The sequence below is a fragment of the Eumetopias jubatus genome, unplaced genomic scaffold (assembly GCF_037043125.1).
Source record: "Eumetopias jubatus isolate StellerSeaLion01/CBP00866 unplaced genomic scaffold, mEumJub1_p1.0 scaffold_32, whole genome shotgun sequence".
In the NCBI taxonomy this organism is placed as follows: Eukaryota; Metazoa; Chordata; class Mammalia; order Carnivora; family Otariidae; genus Eumetopias; species Eumetopias jubatus.
Window position 1 is genome coordinate 176,084 of NW_028274838.1, and position 27,947 is coordinate 204,030.

Here is a 27,947-nt window from a genome sequence, read left to right on the forward strand (position 1 = left end):
TGCCCTGACACCATTTTCCAAGTGTGCAAGCACCACAGAGACCCCAAAATTAGACATGACAAATTCATAGATGTTATCAAGCAATTGTTGAATCAGCCCCCCTAGCAACGATGTGGTTTCATGCTCCCAGCATTGATGGAACGGAGATACCATCTGCACAGGTTCCGATGAGGGGACCGAGGGGACAATACGTAAGAAGATGACTAAGTTAAACAGCCAGGAAGTCGCAAGCCCAGGCCCTGGGACACAGCTGCCACTAAACACAGGCTCTTGCTCACCTCGCTGTATTGGAGCATCGTGGGGTTCGACCTCACCCCACTGCGGCCTCCAGCCATGAGCCGGTGATGACCAATGCGGGGACCAGAACGGCCTACTCCTGTCCCCACTCACCTTGGAAGGGCGGCCATTGGTTCCCAGGACCCAACTCGGCATCCAGGCTCCCGAGGGTGCAGGAGAGGCCGAGCCTGGCTCTGTTGTCACCACAATCCAACTGCTGGTCCAACTGCAGTGGCAGAATATTGGCCACCTGGGTGCTTGGCTGTGTCCGTGCTCCTGAAGTCTGCACCTCTGCCCTTTGGAAAGTCCAGTTTCCGCTTGATGGCCCTTGGTGACAGGGAGCCTGCATCGGAGCTGAAGCAAGAAGAGATCTCAATGGGCTCAATCCCCGGGCTCCTTAGCTGAGCACTCCCAGACCACCCATGTCTGATGTCCCCGTCTGCCTTTAAGACCACACTGTGAGCAAGCACAAAGGCACACATGATATGTATGAAGGAGATGTCACCATTATGTCCCAGCCTGGGGATGCTGGGATGGCAGGTTCCAAGCCAGCAAAGTCCCTGAGGTGAAAATACCCCCTTGACGCCACCGGGCCTTTGGATGGGCACATGAGTTCATGCCTATCATTCAGTTAGTAGTAACCTTGGTCCTACAGCCTAGGGAGAAGATCCTAGAGAGGCCTCAGGGCATGTGGAGAAGGAGTTGTCGGTTGTTTCCCCCTCAAGAAAACGAACAGGGAAACAAGTTCGACCTCCAGGCTTCAGGTACCACTAGAGAAGGGAGTTGCGAAGGGTACCTCTAGATGCTTTAGGTACCACTAGAGACGGGACCACGGACCAAGTTATGGGAACATTTCACAGCTCTGGAGCCTTTTGAGGTTTCTTATCTGCAATATCTGATTGCTTTCCCGAAACCCACACATCTGTATGCGATATATTCTATTGCCATTGGAGAAAGGGCTAACAGCTCTGAGTAACGTAGCAGCGGTCTGAGTCCCTTTGGAAACTTCCAGGCCAGAAGTACTATAGGATCAGACTTGTGGGTCTTCAGGGAGGGCATACAGCACCCAGTCCTCGCATCACACACCCCTCAGTGAGGTGTGGACCGCACTCCGTAATCAAACCCGCTCAGATTGCGACTGTGAAGGGAGTCCGTGTTCTCAGAAAGGGGGCTAACCAGAGACGTGCCACAGCCTCTCGCCAGAGCAGGTCAGCCTCAGCGGGGCCTGGCGGCTCCCTGCCATGATTCCTGGTCCCTTGTGTGCATCTCATTCTCCCTAGTCTTTTCATCTGTCACTACAAACGATTCCATGAGTCTGTGACTGTTTAGCCTCCCTGGCAATGCCCTGTATCTCCTCTCACCGTGCGTTCTCCCACCTCCTTCTATCTGCTCTTTCCTGCCTGCGCTAGCAACGCCCCCAAGTCCTGTCCTCCCAAACGCCCACCGTGCTGGGGAACGCTCAGTCCCCTCTCTGCTGCACACACTCTCCACTCCTCACCCTGCCTCTGGGGTCGCTTGGTCCTCTGGTCCCTCTCTGTTCTCCAGAATCACTTCTCCCCACCCCACACCAGGTGCCTCCCCAGCTCCCAGGGCTTCTGCCCCAAGCACGTCTCTCAGATGGGTAGGCCTTCCATCATTCCTCGAGGCACACTGTCACCAGTCATTGTTAAGCACAATTTAGGACATCTCATATGACTTTATGATACTTCCTACTGGGGGAAAGGCTAAATCATCTGCAATTAGCAAATCTGGTTGGAGAAGGAGTTGTCAAAACCAGGTTCCCCATTCTCAAATGTTATCTTGAATGAAGGTCTAAGTGTGCTTAAAGTTATGACTCCTAATTTCCTCACGTTCTTTTATGGCTCTTTTCTCAACTACCAGGGTTCGTTTAATCTACTCAAACAATGTGCTTTGCACATGCAGAAGAAAAGGGAAAATATTTTATCAAACTCTGAAGGACCGTCCACTATTTTTAGTTTGGCTAGTGGGGAAAAGCCCTGGATGAAAGCTAAGGTTGGCACTTCCATGAGATTGGCCTGTTTCTACAAGGGTTCTCCCTGTGCAGGCAGGATGGGCCTGAGTAGCCCTCCTGCGGCCCTGTTGCTGGAATCACAGCCTATGCACACTGATCACACGCTGCCGTCAGAACCCCTACCCTGGACGGGCCGTGTATAATATAGACGCTGCATTCACTCATCTCAGCCCATCCACGTGGCTGAACGTTGCCCCCATGGTCCAGGGTGAATGGAAGGCCGTATCACACACACCTGCCTTCTGAGACATGTGTCTGAACCTTTCTCATCCCACTGCCCATGGGAACCCACACTTGGCCGTCAGCATCTCTGAGGGAATGTGCAGCCTTACAAGGGTGACAGGCAGCCAAGTGAGGAGCCTCCATGGGACCCCTGGTGAAAACAGAAAAGCCTGGGGACCTCTAAGCCCTGATTGCTTTGGGATGGAGAGCCTCTTTGAGACCTTGATCTCGCAGAGGGGCTGGACGAGCCGCTGGTTCTGCTTACACCACAGAGTGACACACAGGGTAGGGGTTGGCAGATGCATGGCTGAGTCACAGGGGTCTTTGGGACAGTCTTGCAACATTTTTGTTTACATTCACAACTGTTTCAAATAATTTGGTACAAAAGCAGAGATGAAAGTGTGAGCTCCATCCCCACCTACACCCTGACAGGACTGAGTTGAGATCAATGGACAGCCTGATCTGGTGAGTCTGATGTCCCACTACCCACTGGCCAGAAGTCTTGGGCAAGTGACGTGACCTTGCTGAGGCTCAGCACCCTCAGCTGTCACAGGAGGTGCCACATGGACTCGAGAGTGTCCCTGTGAGGACCCGATGCTTCCAGAGAAATAGAGGTGCTGCTGAGTGGGCACGGGAAGGGGCATGGTAGAGCACAAGAGTAAATAACTCTGTGTTTCATTTCTGCTTCCTGAATTGCTGTAACCCCTAGGAAGCCTTGGCTTCCTTACCCCTCGGGGAGGGATAGGAAACAGGGGAGAAAGTGGTCCTAGTGTGGAAAGGCTGTTACTGACCAAATAAGGTGAGGGACAAATCGTTTCATGGCCAATTTCACTATACAACATTGACAGGGCAAGGAACATCTTATACTCCTTGCTGCTCCTTCAAAGTGATTTGATGAGCAAAGAAAGACTCCTAACGATGCCAATGCTTCTCCCAGAAGGGAAGGCCGAAAAATACCCTGAGTGGGAAGAAAGGGAAATTGGGTTTTAGCCTGCACTCCTGTGAGAGTGTGGCCCGAAAGGGGTCTGGCTTAGCAGGGAGCATTTTCTGAAGTATCTGGAGAGGGGAACAACTCTGCTTTGCTCCTGAATGAGGCCACACCCACGTCAGGTGCACGGGCCATTGATCATTGATAGGACATTATGCCACTGAGCAGACACTTGACTGAAAACATATCCACATGGGGGAAAAGTCACTGACGCTGCAGGAAGGGCAAAAAGCACGCCATCCGTGGAGGATGGAAAACCGGGGCTAGGGCTCTGGCTTCACTGAAACCATGGTGTACAGACAGGATTCGAGGCTGAGGATTTTCGATCTATATGCTCCAGAGGAACGTAGGCACCCCAGGAGCAAAAACATTAAAATCAGCAACAAATGCTGATTTCCGATGCTACAAATATGGAGCTGACTGGAAACCTGTGTGGAGAGCCAGAGACTTTGCAGGAAGCACACAGGAAATATAACTGGCAACAGAATTTCATGGGTAGCACAGAATTCTTCTTGCAAGAAATAAAAAGAGGTCTGTGACCCAGATGTCTCCAGGTGAGATAGTGGTGGCTGAGTTTTTGCCCTTTTCCCTCCATTTCTCCTCTCCAACCTGACTTGGTACCAACAGCCTGCACTTGTGAGGGGGCCGGGTGACAGAGGGTAGTCTGAGACAGAAGGAAAGGAAATTTGTCTGATTCAAAACACACTTTTTTTTTTTTGAAGTAGGCTCCACAACCAGTGTGGAGCTTAACCTGGGGCTTGAACTCACAACCCTGAGATGAAGATCTGAGTGGACATCAAGAGCTGGATGCATAACCAACTGAAACACCCAGGTGTCCCAGTGTTTTCAAAATTAACTCCAAGGGCAAAGTTCAAACCAGTTTGAGTCTACAGGGCCTGTTGCCACGGGTGCATGTCTCAACCTATTTAGGTGGTTGGATACAGAGAAGACAGGCTTCCTTGGAGCCCCCGCCCCAGGAACCTTGTGCCCCTCACGTGGGAGTACTTACCATCTACATCCAGACCCAAGAAAGTTTCCAGAGTATCAAATATGGATGAGGCACTTGTATACGGCCTCCAGGTATCTGGCAGGTCATGGCCAACTGAAGAAGTCAAACAACATTCGTCCAGTGAGTCCTGTGGGACTTCATTCTCTTCTGCTACTGGCAGCTCCCTGGGGAACCTGGTGTTACAGGGAGGACAGGAGATGCAACGAGAAGGTTGAGTCAACACGGAGTCCTAGCTGGTTTTGGTGGCAGGGAGGAGGGACTGGTCACAGGAAACCAATGGGAAGTCCCCATCAAGGGAGATGAACCATTCTGCCTCTATCTGGGGCCAGAGTGTGGCTGCACTGGGGATAGATCACGGAGGCGGGGAGGGAGCGAGAGCAGGAGGTGCTCAGAGCATGGACAGAATGGGAGCTTAAGGGAAGGAGCCTGAACCAGCCCTGTGCACAACAGTCACAACACATAGCACACTCAGAAAACAATAAAACCGGCATCAACACTTTTGCATACATCTTGTTGAAATTTACAGAAATCACCAAGACAACCCCAGATTGGCAGCATTGTAGATTCCTAGAAAGCTCGTATGTCCAAGGCCTACTTGTCTAAATACTGAGACATGAATTTTCGTTTTCCTAAACACTTCCCTTGCCATGAATTCCTGCCAACATCATAATGCGAAACCAGCAGCGACAGATGGGCATTTTGGATGGATCCAATACAAAGTGTCCCTGTGACTGCTTAGGATACCTGCATCAATGGACAAGAGGTTCCTGCTTTTGAGGGGGGATTAAGAAAGGGGCCTCTAGAAGTACCACAGTGAAACAGAGAACACTGCTAACGGAAGATTTTGTGGGTGGCTGAATGGGTAAAATAGGTACGTTTAGCACTTTCTAGATTTGCCTAGATCTGAGATCACGAGATGTCACCATTGAATTAAAGCCCATGATTCTTCAGAGTTACCTGGGGCATATCCGGTCTTGGTCTTCCTCCAAAAGATCATTATGATTTTCTACAAACAAATACAGACCGGTCCAGTCACATAAACAGAACATTTGTACGTTAAAATTAAGTATCCAATACAACTAGTGCATGGGCATAATTACCCTTAGTGGGGCAGCAGGATACTCTGAGAGAAATCCTCCTGGAGGCCTCAGGTAGTACCTTGGGATTGTGCCTTGGTTTGCTTTCCTATACCATTGAGCATGAGCTCCCTAATGTGATAGGGCCACATCTCAAGTGTCTGTGTACAGAGTGAAACATCTGTTTTACCACAGATTCTGGGGAACAGCTTACATGCATTCTAAAACCTTACTGCAACAATCTCTCATTCCCTTATAATATAGTATGAGATGCTCTAGGTGTGAGGGTTTAAGGGAATTTAGACACAAAGACCAGGCTGATGGATGGAATCTGCAAACCCTCACAGCAAAAGGAATCTATTGTGTACAGTCCTTTGTGCTACACAGACATATGAGCCATGCATGGGGAGGGGCGATGCCCAGGCTCAGCTTTGCTTCGAGGAAAACACACAAGGAGGCTGATGGTAGAAGCGTTGACGTGCAATACTCCGACGATGATTCAGTGTAGACAGACAACACAGAGGATATAGACACTGGGGATCGGTGCAGTGAAAGCAGGGAAATGACAAATCCAAAGATACAGGTAAGGCTGACAACATCTTTGGACAGGCACAAAAATTCAAGGGATGTTTTTCGGGTCTACAAAGGAGAGCAGTGCAGATAAGGAGAGGCATTTAAAGGAAATCAGGAACAAAGACAGACACCTCTGCATATGCAGCTCAAGTGAGAGTGAGTTCGTCACATCTGCCTTGACTCCAATGTCCTAACTTCTGTCAGGAGCCGTAAGCATGGCTGGAGATGAGGAACAAACGGTAGGTCCCTGACTCACCTGATGTCTATGGTGAAAAGTCTATCCTGGGGCCTGACTCAGATCCCTATGTCTAGCGGGCTTCTACAAAGCGATGACACATCTCAACGGAACCAGAGGTTGGATACCAAAAATAGTGGGGCAACTTGGGAGGCCAGTTGGAGGTTTATCACATGGACAGTGGAGGACTCACGAGCGGCTTCCAGAGGAGAACAGATGTCCAGATTTTGGAAAGAGTGAATGTCAGCCCTCCTAGAATTCCCGTGGGGGTCAGACAGGCCAGGAAATGCTGAGGAAATCATATAGTATTCATCCAGTGAGTCCCATGGGTTGTCCTGCTCTTCCACCACTGGCAGCTCCCTGCTGAACCTGGTAGGGTGGGGAGATCTGAACATTAAGACAAGAAAGGTGGACCTCCCACCATCCTAACGGTTTTGATGGGCAGCTGGGAATTACACTCATAACAAAGGGGCACACCAATTTTTGACAGCAACAACTCTGCTCCTGTTCCAGGCGGCAGTGTGGTGCTGTGGGGGCAGTAGATATAGAGAACGGAAGGTGCTCAGGGCAGTGGCCACAGAACTAAGCTTCTGAGCAACAACCTGAACTAGTGTGGAAGTCATGACTCACAGCCTGCATGGATAATCCTAAAGGTGACTTCAACACATTTACGTAAATGTTGTCGATACTACCTTCACTGACCAAGTGAACGCGGGTGTTAAAAGGCATCTTCAAAATGGAGACATCTTGTGTCTTCAGTGTCTCTTTCTCTAACTACTGTGACAGGAGGTGTTCTTTTCCTATAATATATCCTCAATGTGGTAACACCAAAGAGTTAGAGGCAGATATGCCTCTCACTCTGGTTTTACCAAAAAGAGAAGAGGGGAATGCGGAGAATCCCTGTGAAGGATTAGTTCACAAAGTTCAACTGACTGCAGGTTATTGAAATGGAGGGGTCAATAAAAGGAACGTAACCGTGTTACAAGGTGAAGACATACATCAAAGTTAAAAGAGATACTTTGTAATTGGAGAATGGATGCAATAGATATGTTCGGCCATTTCTATTTTTTCCTCGAGATGTAATCCTTCAGTTTAACCACTGAAATAACAACCCATGATTCATCAGAGTTACCTGGGGCATGCCTGGTCCTGGTCTTCTTCCTCCTCATGGTGGAATTGATTTTCTGTAATTATATAGAGACAGGGCTGGTCATGAATGAGATCCTTCTCGGTACGTTAATAATCCAGAGTCTCATGTTACCCACACACTCAGATACGTTCAATGTGAGAACAGGTTCAGTCAGAAGAATATGTCAGGGTGCCTCCGATATTGTCATGTGATAACTGGCTTGATTTCCCGGCCTGAGCCATTTGGAGAAATTTATTCTCTCTAGGAGATTAACATCACAGTCTCCCCTGTCGTCTGTGCAAGCACTTGAACTTCTCTCTTTGACACAGATTCTGGGGAGCCAGCCTCCCTGCATTCTAAAAGGATCGCTGCAGCATTCACCCTTCTCTCGTCAGATAGCCTGGTTGTTGAAGGCTCCGTGGAATTTGTACACTGAGACTGAACAGATGGAATGCAACTACAGACACACAAATTCAAGTGAATCTTTGGTGCTACTCAGAACATTGGCCTGATTCATGTGGTGGGAGAATGCCAAGGCACAGCTCTGCTTCTGGAAACACACAATCAAGCTATCAGTAGAGACACTTAGGGTGGGTTTTCAGACAACTGTTTAGGAAGACAAGCAAACCTAAAGGAGACAGAGAATGGGGCTAAGAATACCAAAACCAGTTAACCCTGGACAAGAATGCCAAGTGACTGCGGCAGGCACAGATTCTTAACGGACCCACCTCCGAGATGAAACATAGAGCTTATTAGAGGTGAAAAGAGACATTTCATCCAAATTAGGTCTGACAGACAGGTTTTATGGTCGTGTGGCTGAGGTGATTTGAGCTTGTCGTGCCTGCCTTGGCCCAACAACGAAGTGACAGAGAAATCAACGTAACATGGGCATACCCTGGGACTAAGAAGAGAGCAAATGTGCCTCGCCCACCTGACGTCTGTGCTTAAAACTCAATCCTAGAGCCCAGTTCAGATCAGTTTGTCTCTACAGGGCCTGCCCACAGGGATGACCTCTCTCGGCACAGCAGAGGTCTGGGGTACAAAGAACAGGAGATCTTTGTGAGTGTCCAGGTGGAGCTTGATCACCTGGACAATGGAGTACTCACTGGTCACTTCCAGAGAGGAACAGACTTCCAGTTCCTCGGGTAGGAAGATGGTGGTGCTCCTGTAAGGCCAGTAGGAGTCAGACAGGTCGGGAAGAACTGAGTATGTCAAGTAGTGTTCATCCTGAGAGTCCCTTGAGACGTCCTGCTGTACCACCTCTACCAGCTGTCTGCTGAGCCTGCAGGGTAGGGACAAGTGAAGATTAACCTAAGAGGGATCTGAAGTCATAAGTCCTGTCAGGCTTTGATGCAAGGCGGAAAGGAGTGGTCAAGAAAGCAAAGAGGGGAAGGACCCATTAAAAAGAGAAACGATTCTTGTTTTTGTGGGACACGTTGTGTTTCACACAGGGGCAGCTGTTCGAAAGGAAAATAAGTGCTCGTGCACGGGCCAAATAGCAAGCTTCTGACGAAAGAGACTGAATTATCTCTGTGCCGTCCACTTATGACTCATAACACACGAGTCCCACAATGGTGGCCTTCCCCCTTCCATGCAAAGGGCGTTGAGTTCTGCATGTAGTGGCCAAGCACGGGCAGCTCTGGGGGCAGTGGAGTGTCACAGAAATCTCATGCCACGAAGCCCTCTTTCTCTCAACCTTGTGGCATCATAGAACATGTTTGTCTACTTGCTATGATATTTTAATGTTATGAACACATGTCAAAAAGCGAAATCTAAAGACAGAGAGCAGATGTGCATGGCTCTCTAAAGCACACAAGAATGAGCAAGCACCGTGGTCCCTGTGACATATTCGTTCACCCGGGTCAGCGGACTGTGGCTTACTCAACTCGAGAAGTCATTAAGAAATGGGAAGCAATCCCAGTACAACGGTGAAGACAGAGAACATTGTGAAACTGGTAATTTGTCCTTGACCGCATGGATAATACCGTGCTCGTCAGCACTTTCTGCTTCTCCCCGGGTGCCACTTTTGAATCCCCAGCCCCCGAGTGTCCAGAGTTACCTGGGGGCAGCCGGCTCTTGTCTTCCCAGACCCTCCTGATCAGTTCGGTCTTCTGCAAATAATGAAGAGAAAGAATTACGTTAAGCACATTCGCCTTCACAGATGCCCACTCCTATATCCTGCATAGCACAGGACAGACATATAAGCACAGCAATACCAGGCAACTGTGAGTGTAAACATCCAGGAGCGCTTAGGTAAGGCCTCGCAGGCAAAAATTGGGATGGTACTCTTGAGTTATTAAACCAATATCCCTGATAAAACAAGCCATCCTCATAGCATCCTAAATCTTGAGTCTAGGCAAACAAACCGATTCTGTTTCTCAGAGATCCTGGGGGAACTCCCTGGCTGCTTCCTAGACATTTGCTGCAATATTGAGGCTTTTTCCATCTGAAATTCCAACAGGTGAATGGTTTAGAGGAATCAGCCATGCAGATTAAACCAATGAATGGATTCTACACGCCATCAAATCAGAACAATCTTGAAAGCTACAAAGAAACAGGGGCCATTCATGGGGTAGGGAAGTTTCAGGACCCTGCATTGCTCCAGAGAAACATACACTGTCCCATAGCAGTGGTCCAGTTCGGGTTCTCAGCTGACTTGAGATGAGATAAGACAAATGAAGACATAGACGAAGTGAAGAGCGTGAACCAGGGGAGTGCCATCTCCAGAGATACAGAAAAGGCTGCCAACAGCCTTGGCAGGCATCCAAATTCAGGGGCATGTTTCAAGAATGGAAATTAGAGCCTTGCAAGAGAGGACACGAGCTGAATTCATAATTAGGAGGTCTGGCAGTGACCTCGTGGGCCTGGGCTGGAGAGGTGTATGAGTCTGGCAGGGTGTGAGGAACAAGGAATATGGACACCACCTGGGGGACCACGTGGAGTTATAGCCCCTTTGGAGTGGGAGCATTCATAGGCCATATCCAGAGTAGACCCAATTTCAGGTTCATCAAACAGGAATTTGCCATCACGGTAAGACTGGCCGCTGTCACGCCTTTCTTGCTCAGTTGAAGGAGCGAAAACACATTCATCCACTGTGTCCTGTAGGAATTCCTTCTTTTCAACATCCTGGGGCTCCATGCTATGCCGGGGGAGACAACAATGATAGAAGATCAAACCAGGAGGATCAGACACCATGGCTTCCTAGCTGGTGTTGATGGGTGTGATAGCGAGTGGTCCCAGAAAGCAATGGGGCTGTCCCCTTGGAGGGAAAAACTATCCCCCTATATAAGGAGCAGAGTGTGGCCTCCGATATGAGGAGCAGTGGGAGACAGAACAGGAGATATTCTGTGCACTGGCCTCACAACCAGGTGACGGAGGAGGAGACTAAAACATCCCTGTCATACTCATGTCATAATTATGACTCCCAGCACACAGAGGTTATCAAAACAAGTGGCTTCAACCCTTCTGCATACGTTGCATTGACTTGTACATGCAGTGTCCAAGGGACTAAATATCCTGAGGCCTTACTGCCTCTCAGACATTCTGACTCCAAGGAATATTTTCTCAATATTCTGATGGGACATGCATTTATTCTTCAACTTCCTCTCTTGCTATCCAAACTCCTCCAACATGATGATGTCAAACAGACACAAAGTTAATACGCATCTCACTTTGGTTTTAACCACACAGGAGACAACAGCTGATTACCGGAATCCCTGGCTTTGGTCAATTCATGTGTGTCCACTCTCTGTAGGTTATTCAACATGAAAGGGAGTAAGAAAGTGACACCTACACAACTACCACATGAAAATAGATGACATGGTTAAAGGCCATATTCTGCTATTGACTGAATGGATGGAATACTTCTAGGCAGCACTTTCTCTCTATCCCCGATGTGAGGTCTCCAGAGGTCACCAGGAAAATTCGTAGTCCACAGTCTTCACACTTACCTGGGGCACATTGGCTGTTGTCCATTTCTTTCCCTTCGATCATCTTGACTTTCTGAAAATCAGTTCCAAGACAGCAGGTGACACTAAGGAAATCATACTTCCCATATTACCAACACAGTGACCACCCACACTGCAAGGACATTAAGATTCTCAGGGCAAGACCCTAGTGCTCTGGCAGGGATATTCCAGGATGGCCAAGGTTAAGTCTTACAAGCAGTGCACAGGACTGCTCCCTAACCTGCTGCAGAAATTCACTTTCTTCTCCCCCACAAATTATCCCAATATCCTCCTCTGATGGGAGTCTGTAAAAAGAGTTCCGAATATATTTTCCCCAGAGGTCCTGCGGAGGAGTCCAAGCACTTTCTTGAAGTGTTGCTGCAAAATGGGGTTATTCCATGACATACCATGGCTCTTGATGCTTCCCAGGAATTTATTCTTGAAACTAGACTAATGAATCAACTGTAGAAAACCTCAAATCAAAAAGAATCTTTGGTGTTCTACCGACACAAAAGCCATTTGGTCTGAGTGATGCCAGAGCCCAGCTTGGCTTCATAGGAACATCCAGGCAAGGTAATGACACAGTTGTTTTCAGATGACCACTTGGCTAAGTTGAACCCACATAGAGAAGATTGTGCCTGGGCCTGAGAGCAGTGAAACCAGGGAAAGCACCTTTCCTTGATATGCAGGTATGTGAGCCAAAAACATTGGACAGGTCTAGGCCCTCGAGAGATATTGATCCTAAAAAGAAAGTGTCATTGCATGGAACAAAAGACAGTTGATCCACGTAGGGTATCTGACAAGACTTTGTGGATGTCCTACTGAGGTGGGTAGAGCTTGTCACCCATGACATAGGTTCAATGGCCTGACACGGGGGCCAGGTTGACAGAGGCATGGCCGCTGCCTAGGATGGTTGAAGGCTCCCTGACCCACCTGATGTCTGTGTCTCCACATCCATTATGTCCTGATTTAAAGCAAAGTGTGTCTGTAACGCCCGTGTATAGAGATGACCTTCCTCAGTGTAGACAAGGTGTGCAGAACAAACAACATGGACACTACCTGGGGGACCACGTGACGTTTCATCCCCTTGGGTGTGGGAGCATTCACAGGCGAAATCCAGAGCAGAGCCGAATTCCTGTTCATCTAGTGGGAATTCGCCAGCACTGTAGGACTGGTCGTTGTCACACTCTTCTTGCAGAGTTGAAGGAGTCAAAACAAACTCATCCACTGTGTCCTGTAGGGCTTCCTTCTTTTCAACTTGCTGCTGCTCCATGCTGTGCCGGGTAGGACAGGAATGACAAGAGATCAAACCAGGAGGATCAGATACTGTGGCTTCCTAGCTGGTTGGATGGGAGTTATATGGAGTGGTCACAAGAGGCACAGGGCACCGGCTGGAGAGGGAACAAGCACACCAACCTATAAGGCAGAGTGTGGCTGCCCGGGGCTGGGAGAGCAGGAGCTGATCCTCAGAGCACTGGCCACAGAAGCACTGACTAGGAATGAGACTCCACCCTCCCAGCAGGATGCGGTCACAACAAGAAGCACAGTGGAGACCAGACCAGGGGCAACCACCACGGGCCTGAGTCAGGATGATTTTTACATAGATTGGTCAATTACCTACAGCTCTGGAGTACCTGCAGACTGCAGAAATGTGTGCCTTCTAGGCACTTTGTCATTAATAGTGTCACATGACACCCCAAGTTTTTGGAGTTTGGTTAGGTACTTCTCTTGGTTTTAATTTTGCTAGTTGTCTGTTTACCAATTCCTTGGTGAGTTACCTTCCTACCAAGGACCTTAGAGAACTGTGTAGGAAGTAGATATGCATCTCCTCCCGGTGTCCATTTACAGGAAAGAATGGGTATTTTTGTCCCCACGGGGAATCCTAAGGCTGGTGAATTCATCTCGGTCTTACAACACCACAGAGACAACAGGCAACCAAGCCAAAACGGCCATCCTTTGGGGACCATCTGCAGTTTTGCTTAACCTTGCATCTGACATCTGTCACTCTCTTGACCTCACTTACTTTACTTTCTGAGACCCTGTCCATTTTGACCCACACATTATTGGTTCCAGAATTTTCATTGTCACCTGGGAGTGAGGGTTCCTTGTTCTTCTTCATCCTCCTCATCCTCATAATTTTCTGCAAATAAATTCAGAAATGTCCCATCAGCTATTTCCCACATCACCACTATAAACACAGCGGCTTCTATGTCCCTGGAGACCTAAGGGTCTATGAATGACTAGGTATTCTACTGAGTTTAGGGCACTGTCTTTAAGAACTGCTGTGGCATGGATTTCTGATGCGTCAGGCAGTGTGTCTCTGATTCTGAGGATCAGCATCACTGAACCTGGGCAACACGTTCTACCGGCTCTTGTTGTCCATATCAGGGAATGCTTGTCAGCTTCATTTCTGCACCGTGTCTTGCAGAGTGCCACAGGTCCCACCACAGCCACAGACTCTCCGTGGGTTCACAGCTCTCACACAGAGCCGCCTCCTTGCCCTCACGACAGGACAACAACCCTGTCCCACATCCCTCCACCGGGGACTTCAAGGGCCCCCACGTGGGCTTCAGTGTTATCAAGGGGACATCCGTCTACGAAAAGCGGTCCCGTCTAAACAGCACTCCCACCTCCAAGTCCTACTGCATCAAGGACCTCATCCAACTCCACACAGTCAGGAGCATTATTTTTTCCTGACATGCATTCATGAATTTTCCCTATCTGATCACTACAGTATCAACAGGTTATTTGATATACTTTCCAGATGAGGAGACAGATATGGAGAAAGTAAAACTCACTTTCTCACCCACAATTAATACAGACCACGCTGACTCTGGGAACCTCCCACTTAGTGCAGGGATCCTTGCACACTAACAAGCATCCTCCTGTCACATTTTGCTCTCTGGCTCAAAGACTGGTGGAGGCTGCCTCCCGCTCCAAAGGCTGCATTCCCTCAGGGAGGAAGCAGACACGTGGAGCACTATTACCTCCACACTGTGCATTTCTGCTCTCTGTTACCACCTTCCACTCCTGGTTCTCTCATGGCCCCACTTGCTATGGGGAATCCAGGAGGGCTGCTGCACACGGCGTGAGGCCAGGCGGGGAGTCTCTTGTGAGCCCAGGGCCTTGGCGCAGCTCCGGGCATCAGGGCCGGTGGCCGCCTTACCTGGGCTGAGCTTTCGGGCAAGGCACTTGGCCAGTCTGCGCCCCTCAGCCAGTTGCTCTTGGAAGCCCTGCCCTTGGGAATGCTCAGGGTCATCATGGGTGAGGAGGTCCTCGAGGAGCTTATTGAGCAGTTGGGAAACGTCTTTCCCTTTCCGTAACTTCTGATACAAACGGGTCAGCTCTTTAGCCTGGTCTTTAATGAGGGTATGACATAGCCTAAGGCAGGGCAGAGAGAAAATTTTAAAATGCAAAGAGTTGAACAACAGACAATAAGATCTTTCGTGATGATTTCTGGCAGAATTTCCCCAAAGGAGCCGTGAACCCTGCACATCCCTTACACCTTTTCCTTCTGTAAACAGAGCCAGGGGTTCTCCTAAGCACACGCCAGAGAGATGTCCCTTCAGCTGCTAATTTCGGGGACACCCGTTTCCCTGGAAAACTACACACAGCGCGGCGTGCAGTGAAAGGACACAGCGCCAGACGCAGAAGCATGTCCAGTAGAGCTGGTGTGAACTGGTGAGCTCAGGAGAATGGCAGGCTCAAGCTGTGGTCAGCCAGGTCATGACTCTGTGAAAGGTAAGTGAGGTGGTGATCTCGCAACACTGTGAATGTGCTAAAAGCCACGAATTGTTCCCTTGAACTTGGGGACTTTGATATTTTTTTCCAGAGAGAGAGCGAGACTTTGAGTCATTGGAGTCCATCATTTACCAATCACTGTTGTCTTAGTTGTTTTAGAAATATGTGGGTCACGTGCCTGCCATGACGTTTCTGCCCTTTCCTGGCCCAGACTTGTTGCTGCCCCAAGTCAAAGATGCCCACAGCGTCCCTGCAGCCTCCCACATGGAGCCTTCCTTACCTGAGCTTCTCAGCCACCGTGTCTGCCTGCTTCCCCTTCTCAAACTGCACCTTCTCTCCCAGCACGGATTCGATGAGGTCGGTGGACTCTTCACACTCTGAGAAACAGAGACGCCTGCCTCAGGGGAAAGCTGGACATGCTGCTGTGCTCGCTGCCTTCAAGGGACGAGGCAGGGTCCATCCTAGGACAACTGGAACCCCGGCCACCTGGCTCTGCGCTGGGAGCTCCACATCACATTCTTCAGCCTCCCAACTACAGGGCAGTCGATTACTCCCTGTTTCAGAGCCCAGGAAAGAACAGCCCCAAGGCACAGAGAGGAACTGGACATGGTGATGAACTGGTATTTGGTAGAGTCAGAATTTGGGTTCCCCTGATCATGGTCACTCTAGCAAGCCTTGGAGACTCCTAAGTGAAACACTAAGCAGGGACATGACATAAGGCCCCCAGGGCTACTGGACTGATGGGTCCCCTGAGCTGGGATTTCTATACTGAGCAAGTATCTCAAAGGTAAAAATTCATCCGGTTACACTTGTGGAAACCACAATGCATAAAACCAGAAGCACCGGAGAGGAATATGGCCCAATCCCAATACAGTTTGTGTTATGAGAAGCAGTAGAATGATGAACAGAGTTACACAGTTCCAGGTTCTGCTCTTAGAGCGTTACAAGAAATTACTCAGTATTCATTCTGACTCAGAGAAGTAGGTCCCACAACACTAACAGGTTAACAAGGAGGAAACTGAGGCACAGGACGTTGGGCACCATGGATTTAGCCCAGGCTGACTGACCTACAACCCATGCTTTTCTCCCCTGTGCTGTGTTACCGCCACCCCACGCCCTCAGGTGATATCTGTTTGCATCATCTTCACAACTGGTTTCCCACACTTATGTGATGATTTTCAGGAAAGTTGTAAACAAAACTGCTTGTCCTTCCCTGAAAGTTCATCATCTCTTCCCTTTCGTAAAAAGCATGCCTCAGTTTTTTTTTTTCTCTGCGTCATTCGTTTTTAATTACACCTCCCCTTGTTCTATTGAAAGCAAATTGTGAGAAAATGACAAAAATGCGGGCTGAGAGTTGTCAGGATTCCTTCCTATCGCTCGGCTGTGCACGTGCCCCGTTCTCATGACTCCTTCTGCCAGCGCAGGCCCCTCCTAATGAACAGGCAGCTGAGCTCCCCATTTCAGGCTGACTGTGGGGGAAGGCCTGCCCCACACCCTGGCTTGGCTGGTTCCCGGGGCTGTGGTCTCCCCCACTCACCCTCCTTCTCACTAGGCCACATGTCTCCTGGCCCAGGCCTGGACCTGCTGGCCATCCTGCACGTCTGAAGGTCCCCAGCTCAGGGAGAGACCGTGATGTTCCCTGAAACACCCTCACCCTTGCCACTGGGTATCAAATGGCCTCCGTGGACTCAGGAAGCAGAGGCTCTGCACCGGTTCCCTCTCACAAGGGGAGTCACTGTGTGGATGGCGTCACTCACAGATACCACAGTTTTAGGGGGAAAGGAGACCTTCTTTCCACTTTCCACTTACCACTTCCATCTCCTTGAAAGCAGGTAGTGTCACCTGCTACCCTCCCTCTCGCCCCCGGGTGTGCCATCAGGATGTTTCCCCAGTGTAACTAACTTGGTGCTTTACCAATGGGACCTCAGAGAAGCGGGACCTGAGAGAGTTCCTTAGTCCCTGACACTTAGGCCTGCAGGCATGCAGGATCTGATACAGCACAGAGACCATCCTGAGAGGACCAGGCGTTTCTGTGTCCGCACCAGGAAGCAGGAACTGGGATGTTAACTCTAACCCCACCTGACATGTCACTGTTAACCTCTTTGTCTTCAGTTTTCCCATCCTCAGCAAACTGAGGATAAAATACCCACTTCTACATTTCCCGGATTGTGGTCAGAATGAAATTTATGTGACATTGGAAGAGAGAAGACAGCATCTGGAGAGGTTTTTAGTTTCTCAGAAGGAATACAGACAGATATGTCTTTGGTGGCCATGATCTTGTAGGACTTACTGTATTTCTGCAGCTGGTTGGCCAGGGAGTAGGCAGTACATTCGGATATAAGGAATTTCTCCTTGAGGTCTCGGAAGTCCTGCTTGCTTTTTTCCAGCTGGGATTGAAGCTCCTGGTTGATTTCCAGGAGGCTGATTTCTGCCCCTGGATCAGACAGAGGGCCAAGAGGTGCTGCCATGGTGACGTGTGGCCGAGGAGGTAGAGCTGGGGACTGAGGAGAAGAAACCCAAACACAGGATGGTTAAAAACCAGTGAAATCAAGTAGGTTTCATCAGGACTGAGGGGTGAGGATACAGGAAGTCTTTACTTACTGTTGGGAACAATTTGAACAACACCCCACAGCACCTGAGATTCAGGAACCACAAAACCAAGGTTCAAGATGCCACAGCTGAGAGCTGAAGGCACTGCCCCTAGCTCACACTCCAAACGGAATGACAGAGGGAGCACTCAGAATGCCAGGTAACGGTCTGCACTTGAAATAACAGAGTTGGAACGTCCGAGATGACATGGAACCTGGGGAGCTGCTGCCTTCCAGTTGCCAAGGCCGTGCTGATACACAAGACTGCCCGGTCCCCCCGAAGGTCCCCACTGATGGGAACCACCCCTCACTGGCCACTCTCAGTTGCTGTCTACCCTTGTGCTGATACCACAGTTCCCATCTCTTTCTAAAAAATTATCTCAGCATAGTTCTGATTGTTCATTCTTGTGTGTGTATAAATCACCAAGGCAGAAATAGTTTCCCAAGTAGTTTACTGTTTTGTTCATCTTCATTTATTTGAGAGAGAGAATGGGGGGTGGGTAGAGGGAGAGAGTGGGACAAGGCGCTCAATCTGACCATCCGTGAGATCATGACCCTAGCCTAAACCAAGAGTCAGATGCTCAACCAACTGAACTGCTCAGGCACCCCTCCCAACGGGTTTTCTTAGGGCTGTCATGAACTCATCCCACTTGCCTTTAAGGGCAAACAGATCTTAAGGCTTTTATAATAAGGGATAGATTCCAATGTCTTAGACTGTCATGATGTTCTTCCCTGTGTCTTTTAGTGTTTTATTTTTTCCTCTGTGCGTTAAAAACACAAGAGAAGCATGCTAGCACTTTCGTTATCTTTGTTTCCTTTGTATTTGACAAGCTTTTAAATTTATTTGGATCTTCCTCCATTTACAATATGTAGTAAAGGAAACTTTCTTTACAGCAAAACACACACACACACACACACACACACACACCCCAAAACACAGGGGAAAAACCAAAGTTAATTTATGCAATTGATTATGAAACTGTTTTCTATTCTAACTCTCTCAGTATTCTTCTTCCTGCATCTATGTGTTATGTAGTCTTCTTTTCCCCTTATGTTCACATATATTTTCAATTTTCTTAGCTATATACCTAGGAGTGGAATTGCTAGATCATATGTAACCCTATATTTAACTTTTTCAGAAACTACCAAACTCTTTTTCAAAGGAAAGCAACTACACCATTTGACATTCCCACCAGGAAGGTGTAAGAATTCCATTTCTCTACAATCTTCCCAACGCATACATTATCTTTTTTTTTTTTTTTAAGTCATACTAGTGGGGGGAAGAGGGATCACACTGTGCTTTAGATTTGTATTTTCCTAATGACTAATGTTATTGAGCACCTTTTCAAGTATTTGTTGTTAGATTGGTCTTATCCTTTAGAGAGAGTCGACTCAAACTCTTCTTCCCATTTTTTTAATTGGCTGTCTTTTACTGCTTAGTTGTATCGTTTTTTTTTTAATTTATTCTAGATAGCAGACCTCCATCAGATATACAATTTGCAAATTTCTCCCATTCCATGCATTGTCTTTTCACTTCCTTGATAGTGTCCTCTGAAACAAAAAGCTTGTAATTTTGATGAAATCCAGCTTATCTATTTATTCTTGGAGTTGCTTGTCCATTAAAGAAACTGGCTTCTAGCCCCAAATCGTGAAGATTTCTAACTACATATTCCTTAAAACATGGCTTTTGAATGAGAACTTTCCTGGGTTGTAGTGGGGGTGGACATTATTTAATAATGGCTCTGTGTGTTGATTGATATTTCTCTCAATTGATATTCATGTGCCTGTTTTCTCTCCTATGGAGCATGCCATGACCTATACCAGAGATTTTGGAAATGATATCTATCAATATTCCAGCTTTGATTCAGGGGAGAGTCCTGCTTATAGAGTTGAGCTGGTCTGAACCTCACCCACAGTTTCACAAATTGCTCAGGGCTTTTAGAGGTAAGTAGTTGATTATCTTTCTGAGGAACACTTGTCCAGGAGTCCAGATCTTTCTAGGTCTAGAATGGACTTTCTCAGACCCCTCCAGACCAAGAAGACTGCAGGAGTTGGACCTAGTCAAGACTTTCATCTCCGGTCTTAATGGAAAGTAGACATGCTTCAGGGTATTGGGAAAGTTGTTCAATACAAATTCGTTCCTCTCCAATTTTCTATTATATATATGATTTCTCTCTAGAAAAGGTGAAATTTTAGAACAACTTGTCTATTCCTTGCCAATTGTCTGTCTGTGCTTTTAAAGATGTATAAAGGAGAATTCAAGGTCAATACATTCTTAGCAAAAAGTACAGTTCATGTAAACTTCCGGGTGATCGTAAAGAATCCAATGAACTATCTTATTATTAAGATGCTATCATTTTCCTGATGAGAAAAGAAAAAAAAAAAAAAAACAAGAACTCAAGAAGATTACAAACCTCCCCAAGGCCACATATCTAGTGAAGAGAGGAGGGTGCATTAGAAACCATTTCTGGGGGCACCATCCAACTCTTGATCTCAGTTCAGGTCTTCATCTTAGGGTTGCGAATCGGAGCCCTGTGTCGGGGTCCACTAAAAAAAAAAGAAAAGAAAAAGAAAGAAACCAATCTCGCAGATATCCTATTGGGTTTTCATATGCTTATTAATCATTTGGATATCTTCTTTTGGGATGGGCTTTTTAAAATATTTCTGCTCATTAATACACTAGGTTGTTTCTCATTTTCTTTGTGATTTATAAGATTTCTTGACATATTTTGGATGAGTGTTTAGTCACATACATACATTGAAAATAATCATTTCTGGGCTGTAGATGGCCTTTGCATTTTAAAGAATGGATGCCAGGATCATGACGTGAGCTGAAAGCAGACGCTTAACCGACTAAGCCACCCAGGCGTCCCTTCATATACATTTTAAAATTGGTTTGTCATTTTCTTCACAAATATCTACAGCAATATTTACCAAAATAATGTTACTTTGTTATCCTAACAGAACTGAGTCTTGCAATCAATGAACATGCTACCTATTTCTCTGTTTACTAGTCTTCTTCACTTTCTCACAGCAGTAGTTTTTAGGGGTCTTGGGTCTGCTTCATTTTTATATATTCATAAGCATTTAATAATTTTGGATGCTAATCTCTATTGCGTTTTACTGAATTTCATTTTCTCACTACTAATTGTCCCTGCAGAGAGGTACAATAGATTGTGAAATCAACTTACTTAAGGTATAATTTGGGTACAATAGACTGCATGGCTTTAAAGCATACAGTTATTTTTTTAAAATAATTTTTTATTGTTATGTTAATCACCATACATTACATCATTAGTTTTTGATGTAGTGTTCCATGATTCACTGTTTGTGCATAACACCCAGTGCTCCACGCAGAATGTGTCCTCTTTAATACCCATCACCAGGCTAACCCATCCCCCCACCCTCTCCCCTCTAGAACCCTCAGTTTGTTTTTCAGAGTCCATCCTCTCTAATGGTTCGTCTCCCCCTCCAACTTACTCCCCTTCATTCTTCCCCTCCTGCTATCTTCTTTTTTTTTTCTTAACATATATTGCATTAATTTTTTCAGAAGTATAGATCCGTGATTCATCAGTCTTGTACAATTCACAGCGCTCACCATAGCACATACCCTCCCCAATGTCTATCACCCAGCCATCCAATGCCTCCCACCCCCCACCACTCCAGCAACCCTCAGTTTTTTTCCTGAGATTAAGAATTCCTCATATCAGTGAGGTCATATGAAACTTCTGTTACAGTCAAGATACAGGGCATTTCCACTACCTCACAACTTCCCTTGTGCCCCTTTGCGGTCCATCACTGCCTCCAGCCTCGCACCCAGGGAACCAACGATACTAGAGATCATTGCAGTTTTAACAACTTCATATAACTGATAATACATATATATATCCTCTTTTATATCTGCTTTCTATCATACAGTGCAGTGCAATGATTTTAAAATTTATCCATATTCCAGGGCACCTGCGTGGCTCTGTCAGTTAAGCGTCTGCCTTCAGCTCAGGTCTTAATCTCAGCGTCTTGGGATCAAGCCCCGTGTGGGGTTCTCTGCTCCCCACGGAGCCTGCTTCCCCCCCTCTGTCTGCCACCCCCCCACTTGTGCTCTCTCACTCTATCAAATAAAGAAATAAAATCTTGAAAAAAATAAATTCATCCATATTCCTACATGCACCAATACTTCATGACATTTTTATTGCTGGGTAGGATTTCAAGTGTTTCGTCTCTGTTTATACATTCATCTGTCACTGGACTTTTGTGTCACTTCCAGTTTGGGGCAGTCATAATTGGGGCATAATAATAAAGCTATTACACACATTCATATGCTGATAATTCTGTAGACATATTGTGTAAATACCTAGGAATGGAATGACTATCCATAGGATTTGTATTTGTTTAATCTTATAAGTAACTGGAAGTCAGCTTTTCAAAGTGGTTGTACTATTTTTCATTCCCACAGCTATATGAGACATCCAGGTGTTTTGTGTGAGATTTCAGACTTTCTGACTTTAGCCATACCAACAGATATGCAATGATACCTCATTGCAGTACTGACTTTTTACCCTCATGACCAATGCATTGTGCATCTTTTCATGTGCTAATGAACCATTCCCATATCTTGTTTCCTGAAGTTTCTATTCAAATCTTTTGACCAATTATTGTATTGTGTTCATTATCTTATCAGACTATATGATATCTAATTCTAGAGAATGGTCCTTTGTAGGACATAAACATACTTCTATACTGTGGCTTCCCTTTATGTTCTCTTAAGGTTGTCTTTCTTCGAGAGTTACATATAGAAAGATAAAGATAGATCAATTCATTTTCATATCCAAAGAAATAATTCATTGCCTACTTTAAGCTTGCAAAAACATACGGTTGAACTTTTTGGAAAATATAAAATCATTTATTGAATGTCAGGGTATGAAATTTTTTGTTTTTGTAATTTAAACTGTTTCCACGGGCATATTGAGATATAATTTCCAAGCAAGAAAGTGTATATAATTAAAGTCTAAAGTTTAGTCCGTTTGAACATATATATGCATCACCCACACAGTGGATATATCTATCACCCCAGAAAGTTTCCTTGTGCTCCGGCCAAGTCCTCCCTCACATTCCCACCTCAGGAAACCACTGATTGGCTTTCAGTTACAATAGAATTATTTCCATTTCCTAAGGTGTTATATTTTGAAATCATATGCTATGGACATTATTTTGCTTTGATGTTTTTTTTGCTCAGAAAAATTATCTGAGCAAAAAATAAAATCTTTACCAATTTTGTTATGTATGTGAAGAGATTACTCTGCTAAACCAAGTAGTATTCCTTGGACTGGATATGCCACAACTTCTTTTGGTCATTTACCTGTGAATGGATTAGAATGGCAATTAAAAATAGAGTTTCTATCAATAGATTTTTATGAATATATCACTCTTTTTTTTCATTTGAATGGAATGGTGGTGGCCTATGCCAGGGGGTTTGGTAGAGAGGTTTAATATTTTGAAGCAGGTCACCGCTGTTGGGGTGCTTGGGTTGCTGAGTCGGTGAAGTGTCTGACATTGATTTTGGCTCAGGTCATGATCTCCTTGGTGATGAGATGAAGCCCCAAATAGGGCTCCATGCTCAGTGGGGAATCCCCTTGAGATTCTCTCCCTCTGCCCCTCCCTCTGCCCCTCACCCCACTCACTTTCACTCCCTCTCACACAAAGAAATCAATCTTGAATAGAAAAAAAAAGATTTCCAAACTATTTCCTAGAGGAGTTGTAGAACTTAACATTCCTATCAGCAGTGTATGAGAATTTCAGCTCCTACACATCTTTGCCAATACTTGGAATGGAAATTCTTTTCATTTTTGCCATTTTAATTGGCAGATAGTGTTTTAAGTTTGCATTTTGCTAATGACTAATGGTGTAGATCTTGTCATGTTCTTACATGCCTTCCATATATGTTCTCGGCTGAACTGTCTACAAAGCTTTTACCCAAATTATTTTCTTATTTTCTTATTTGAAAGAGAGAGAGAGAGAGCAAGAGCGGGGGTGTGGGGTGGGGTGGGGAGGGCAGAGAGAGGAGAAACACACTCCCCTGTCAGTGGGGAGACTGACAGAGGGGGGCAGGGCTAGATCCCAGGTCCCTGAGATAAAGACCTGAGCCAAAGGCAGCTGCTTCACCAACTGAGCCACCCAGGTACTTTTCTTTTACCCATTTTTAAATTGGATTGTTTGCCTTCTTACTATTGTCTTTGGAGAGTTCTTTCAGTGTTCTATTAGGAGACCTTCATTAGATATGAAATTTATCAATATTTTCTCCCTATGTGTGACTTGACTTTTCATCCTCTCACCAATGTCTTGTGAAGAACAAAAGTTTTAAATTTTAACTAAGTCCAATGTATCCATTTGTTCTTTCATCAATCACAATTTTGGTGTCATATCTAAGAGATCATTGTCCCAGGGCTCCTGGGTGGCTCATTCTGTTGAGTGTCTGCCCTCGATTCAGTTCAGGATCCCAGAGTCCTGGGATCTAGCCCACCATCGGGCTCCTTGCTCAGCGGGGACCCTGCCTCTCCCTCTCCCTCTGCAGCTCCCTTGCTTGTGCTCTCTCTCTGTCAAATAAATAAATAAATCTATCCCTCAGTATTTCATGCTTCATGCTATTATAAATGATATCACTTTTCACATTTCAGTTAGGGATTGCGATCACATAAAGCACAGTTGAGTTTTATATATTGGTGTTATATCTTGATACAATCAAATGCATTTCAGATTCAAGCTAGATCTGGCAGTGACCATATCTTTGGAGATTTAGGTATTTGCCGGGTGAGAAGGACATTTCTCAGCAGCCGAAGAAGAAGGAATAACCCAACCCATATCAAGTCCTGTGGCTGGGCAGATTGTACAGGGTCTAATGGAACAATGCATGTGAAATGTTGTGTATGTTCAGTAATAAACTTTCCTTGAGAGTCACCATTCAGTTGGTAAGGCTGCCAGTTTAGCTTGCGTTTAGCTGCAATACCACAGTGGCAAAATTTAGAGGCCAATGTTCTCTCTTATTATGTAATTTAGTCTTCAATCATCTATTCCCATCATGATGTACTGCCAGAAGATTTAGATCGCTGTGCAATGAAATATCCATCGAATACCATGAATTGTGCCCCAGTCTGATCCGTCTTATTTCTATGTGATCTATTATAAAGTGACACCGACAGCATTTAAACAACTAATAGTGGCAGACTGAGGGAGTTTGGTTGTCTGACTCAGTTGCCTTAGGAGACAATGGCTCCGACTCCAAATCGGAAGTAGGTGTCCACTCCCATCAGACTGTAAGCCTCGGGTCCTGATTCTGCAACAGAATCTGTAGTCCTTTGTGTCAGCTTCATACCCCCAACAGAGAGGAAATGATCTTTGGTTTAAGTAAAGATTGGTGTGTGTAGCATGTTTATGTTAACTCTTTAGGCACTGAACTTAACATCCTGTCAGGTAAAGCTCGCACAGCTGTGTGACTCACAAGGTCACATTCCCAGTGGCTCAGGTGACATGTCTCAAAGAAACCAAAGCATCCACTCAGTATTAGGTGTCTCTCCTAAAGTTCACTCTTGATGGGCAAAAATGTGGCTCACAAACAGCTTGAAATGTGTTTGATATATGTTTGTCTAATGGTTTTTTAAAGTCCAATTACCCAAATGACTTTCAGGACGGTTTGTTGTTTTTGTTTTTCCCAATGCTCTGCCTTTTTGACAGGACCCACGAGTCAATATACACATAGATTTATTCCAATTTGTTTATAATGAACCAATCATTGTGTACATGACATATAATTCTATACATTCCTTCTTTTACCTGTTTACTTTCAGATGTTGAGATGATGGGAGGTTACTTGCTTCTTCCACTGACATCCTGAATTACAATTCTGCTCTCTGTTAAAAAAAAAAAAAAAAAACAAAAAAGGCTGCTTTACCTTGTTATTCAACAAAGTCATCATAGGAGGTGTTTAAATCTGCATTTGGGGGGGCATCATTCCTTTTGAAAGATTTTATTTATTTTGGAGATAGTAAGTGTGAGCTGGGAGAACAGAGAGGAGGGAAAGGTAGAAAGAAACTAAGTAGACCCTGTGCTGAGCATGGAGCCGAATATGGGTCTTGACCCCACTACCACGACATCATGACCCGAGCTAAAACCAAGAGTCAGACCCTTAAGTGCCCGAGCCACTCACGCACCCTTGGTGTTTCTAAGAATAGAAAAGTCATTTTTCGCTCAAGCAAATAGAGGGTAATCTGTGAAGAATGATTGCAGATCATGGACTAACTATTTAGTGTCCAATGAATCCAAAATTTTGCTAGACATGTTTTCCCAAGATTGTGTAAAGTTACTATGAGCCAGCTCACCGGCAACTTCCAAAGCCCCAAACCTTTTTCTCCAAGACCTAGGGCATACTGTCACAAACTCAACCCAGCCCCTTCTTGAACCACATTTCAAGTGATCAGTTTTCTTGCATGACCCAACAGGCAGAGCAACTTTCCAGCTTGTTATGGGCATTAAGGGTCTCCCGTTTCTGTTACCAATGGAAGTAAGTGGTTTGCTTCGTTATTTGGCATCTAGAGCCATGATTAGGGTGAAGTTTGTCTCCCCAGAAGTCATTAGGTGCTATTAAATGCAGTAACTTTCCTCCCACTACACTACACTTGACCCCACTCATGTATAATATTCCCTAAAACTTCACTTTCTGAGTAGATCGTTACTCTTTTTATTCAAGGCCCACCCAGGCAGCATTATTAAGATTATTATTAAAATCATGTGGCTTCAGATGCAAGGGTCCCCTACCCTGGCCCTTCCTGACCTTAGGGCACAACTATCTGCAGTAAGAATGGACAACTCCAACCCTTATCCAAACATCACTGATCCCTCTCAGTACACACTTTCTTGGAGGACACCTACAGTGTGGGTAGCTCCAAGTCGGAGCTAGGTGTCTGGGCTCATGGTCACATCCTCCTCCTCTTGGAACCGGTGCTTCCCAGCAGTATAAACCACCACAATCCATCTTCTGGGGCTCCTCGGCAGATGCACAGGTTCACCATGGACGAAGTTACTCTTCCAACCTCTTTGCCTAGCTCAGGCTGCTCCTTGCAGAGTTGGATGCTGCTGTATACATTCCTCAGTTTCCCTGGATTTTTCTGAAATCAACTTGTCCTTATTTTTACCTCCTTTGGCAACCACCTGCTCCACCATTGTCTTGTCCTTCCTAGGGTTATTCTCATCCTCCAAACCTGCTGATTTTCTATCTTCCATCTGCTCCCTCCGTTCTCCGTTTTCAGTGTGGGCTCAGCTCAGGATCCTGCAGGAGACACACAGGGAAGGGACCAAGTCAGGTCTCAGCTGCAGTCCCCAGGGCTGCTTAACAGGCACCTCAGACCCTCCTGCACTCACAGAAACTGAGCAGGAAGGCACTTTGGAGAATTTGAATAACAACCTCACCATACAGGAGAGGAAGCTGAGGCCCAGAGACGTGAAGAGATTTTCCCAAACACCTTCAACACCTAGTGGCAACGGTGCCCCCACACAGGCCTTGGCTGCAAGCTTCCCTGTGGAGGCTCCGGAACACACCCTCGAGAACCCCACATTTGAAATTCAGGGAACACTAAAATTAAAAGTTCAGCTTAAAAATAAAAAATTCATTTTCAGGAGACTTTGGATCAAATGTTGGTATCTCCACTGTTAAAAACAAGGCCTTTCTGGGGTGCCTGGGTGACTCAGTCATAAAGCCTCTGCCTTTGGTTCAGGTCAGGATCCGCAGGGTCCTGGGATCGAGTCCTGGATCGGGCTCCTGCTTGGCGGGAAGCCTGTTTCTCCCTCTCCCACTCCCCCTGCTTGTGTTTCCTCTCTCGCTGTGTCTCTCTTGGTCAAATAAATAAATAAAATCTTAAAAAAAAAAAGGCCTTTCTGGGGACCAATCTTTTCTCCCAATTATATAATTCTGTTACTTATATTAGCTTTTCCATCACTGGCTCAGGGATTAGGATCACAGAACACAAAAGTGTTAAATAATACTTACCATAGTCACAAATAAAAGGCACTTCAATGATTATCTATAAAATATCTGACTCCTGTGCTAAAGTTCTTTTTCCTGAGAGCTGGCACTGGGTCTGCCTG

At 46.1% G+C, this 27,947-nt stretch overlaps 1 protein-coding gene across 1 annotated transcript; it reads right to left on the reverse strand.

Moving 5' to 3' along the window:
- Positions 1-13,571: 13,571 nt before the first annotated feature.
- LOC148161945 (putative NBPF family member NBPF5) lies at positions 13,572-17,696 on the reverse strand. Its single transcript, XM_088020494.1, has 4 exons — positions 17,519-17,696; positions 15,509-15,605; positions 14,654-14,868; positions 13,572-13,627 (listed from the first exon to the last, which is right to left on the reverse strand). The coding sequence occupies exons 1-4, from the start codon at positions 17,694-17,696 to the stop codon at positions 13,572-13,574; spliced, it is 546 nt and encodes a 181-aa protein (XP_087876620.1).
- Between the last annotated feature and the right edge of the window lie 10,251 nt (positions 17,697-27,947).

Coding starts and splice junctions, on each gene's coding strand:
- LOC148161945 (XM_088020494.1), bottom strand. CDS start 17,696: ATGGCAGCACCTCTTGGCCCTCTGTCTGATCCAGGGGCAGAAATCAGC. Junction 14,869..15,508: donor ACGGTGGCTGAGAAGCTCAG/GTAAGGAAGGCT, acceptor GCCCTGCCTTAG/GCTATGTCATACCCTCATTA. Junction 13,628..14,653: donor TGCCCGAAAGCTCAGCCCAG/GTAAGGCGGCCA, acceptor ATTTATTTGCAG/AAAATTATGAGGATGAGGAG.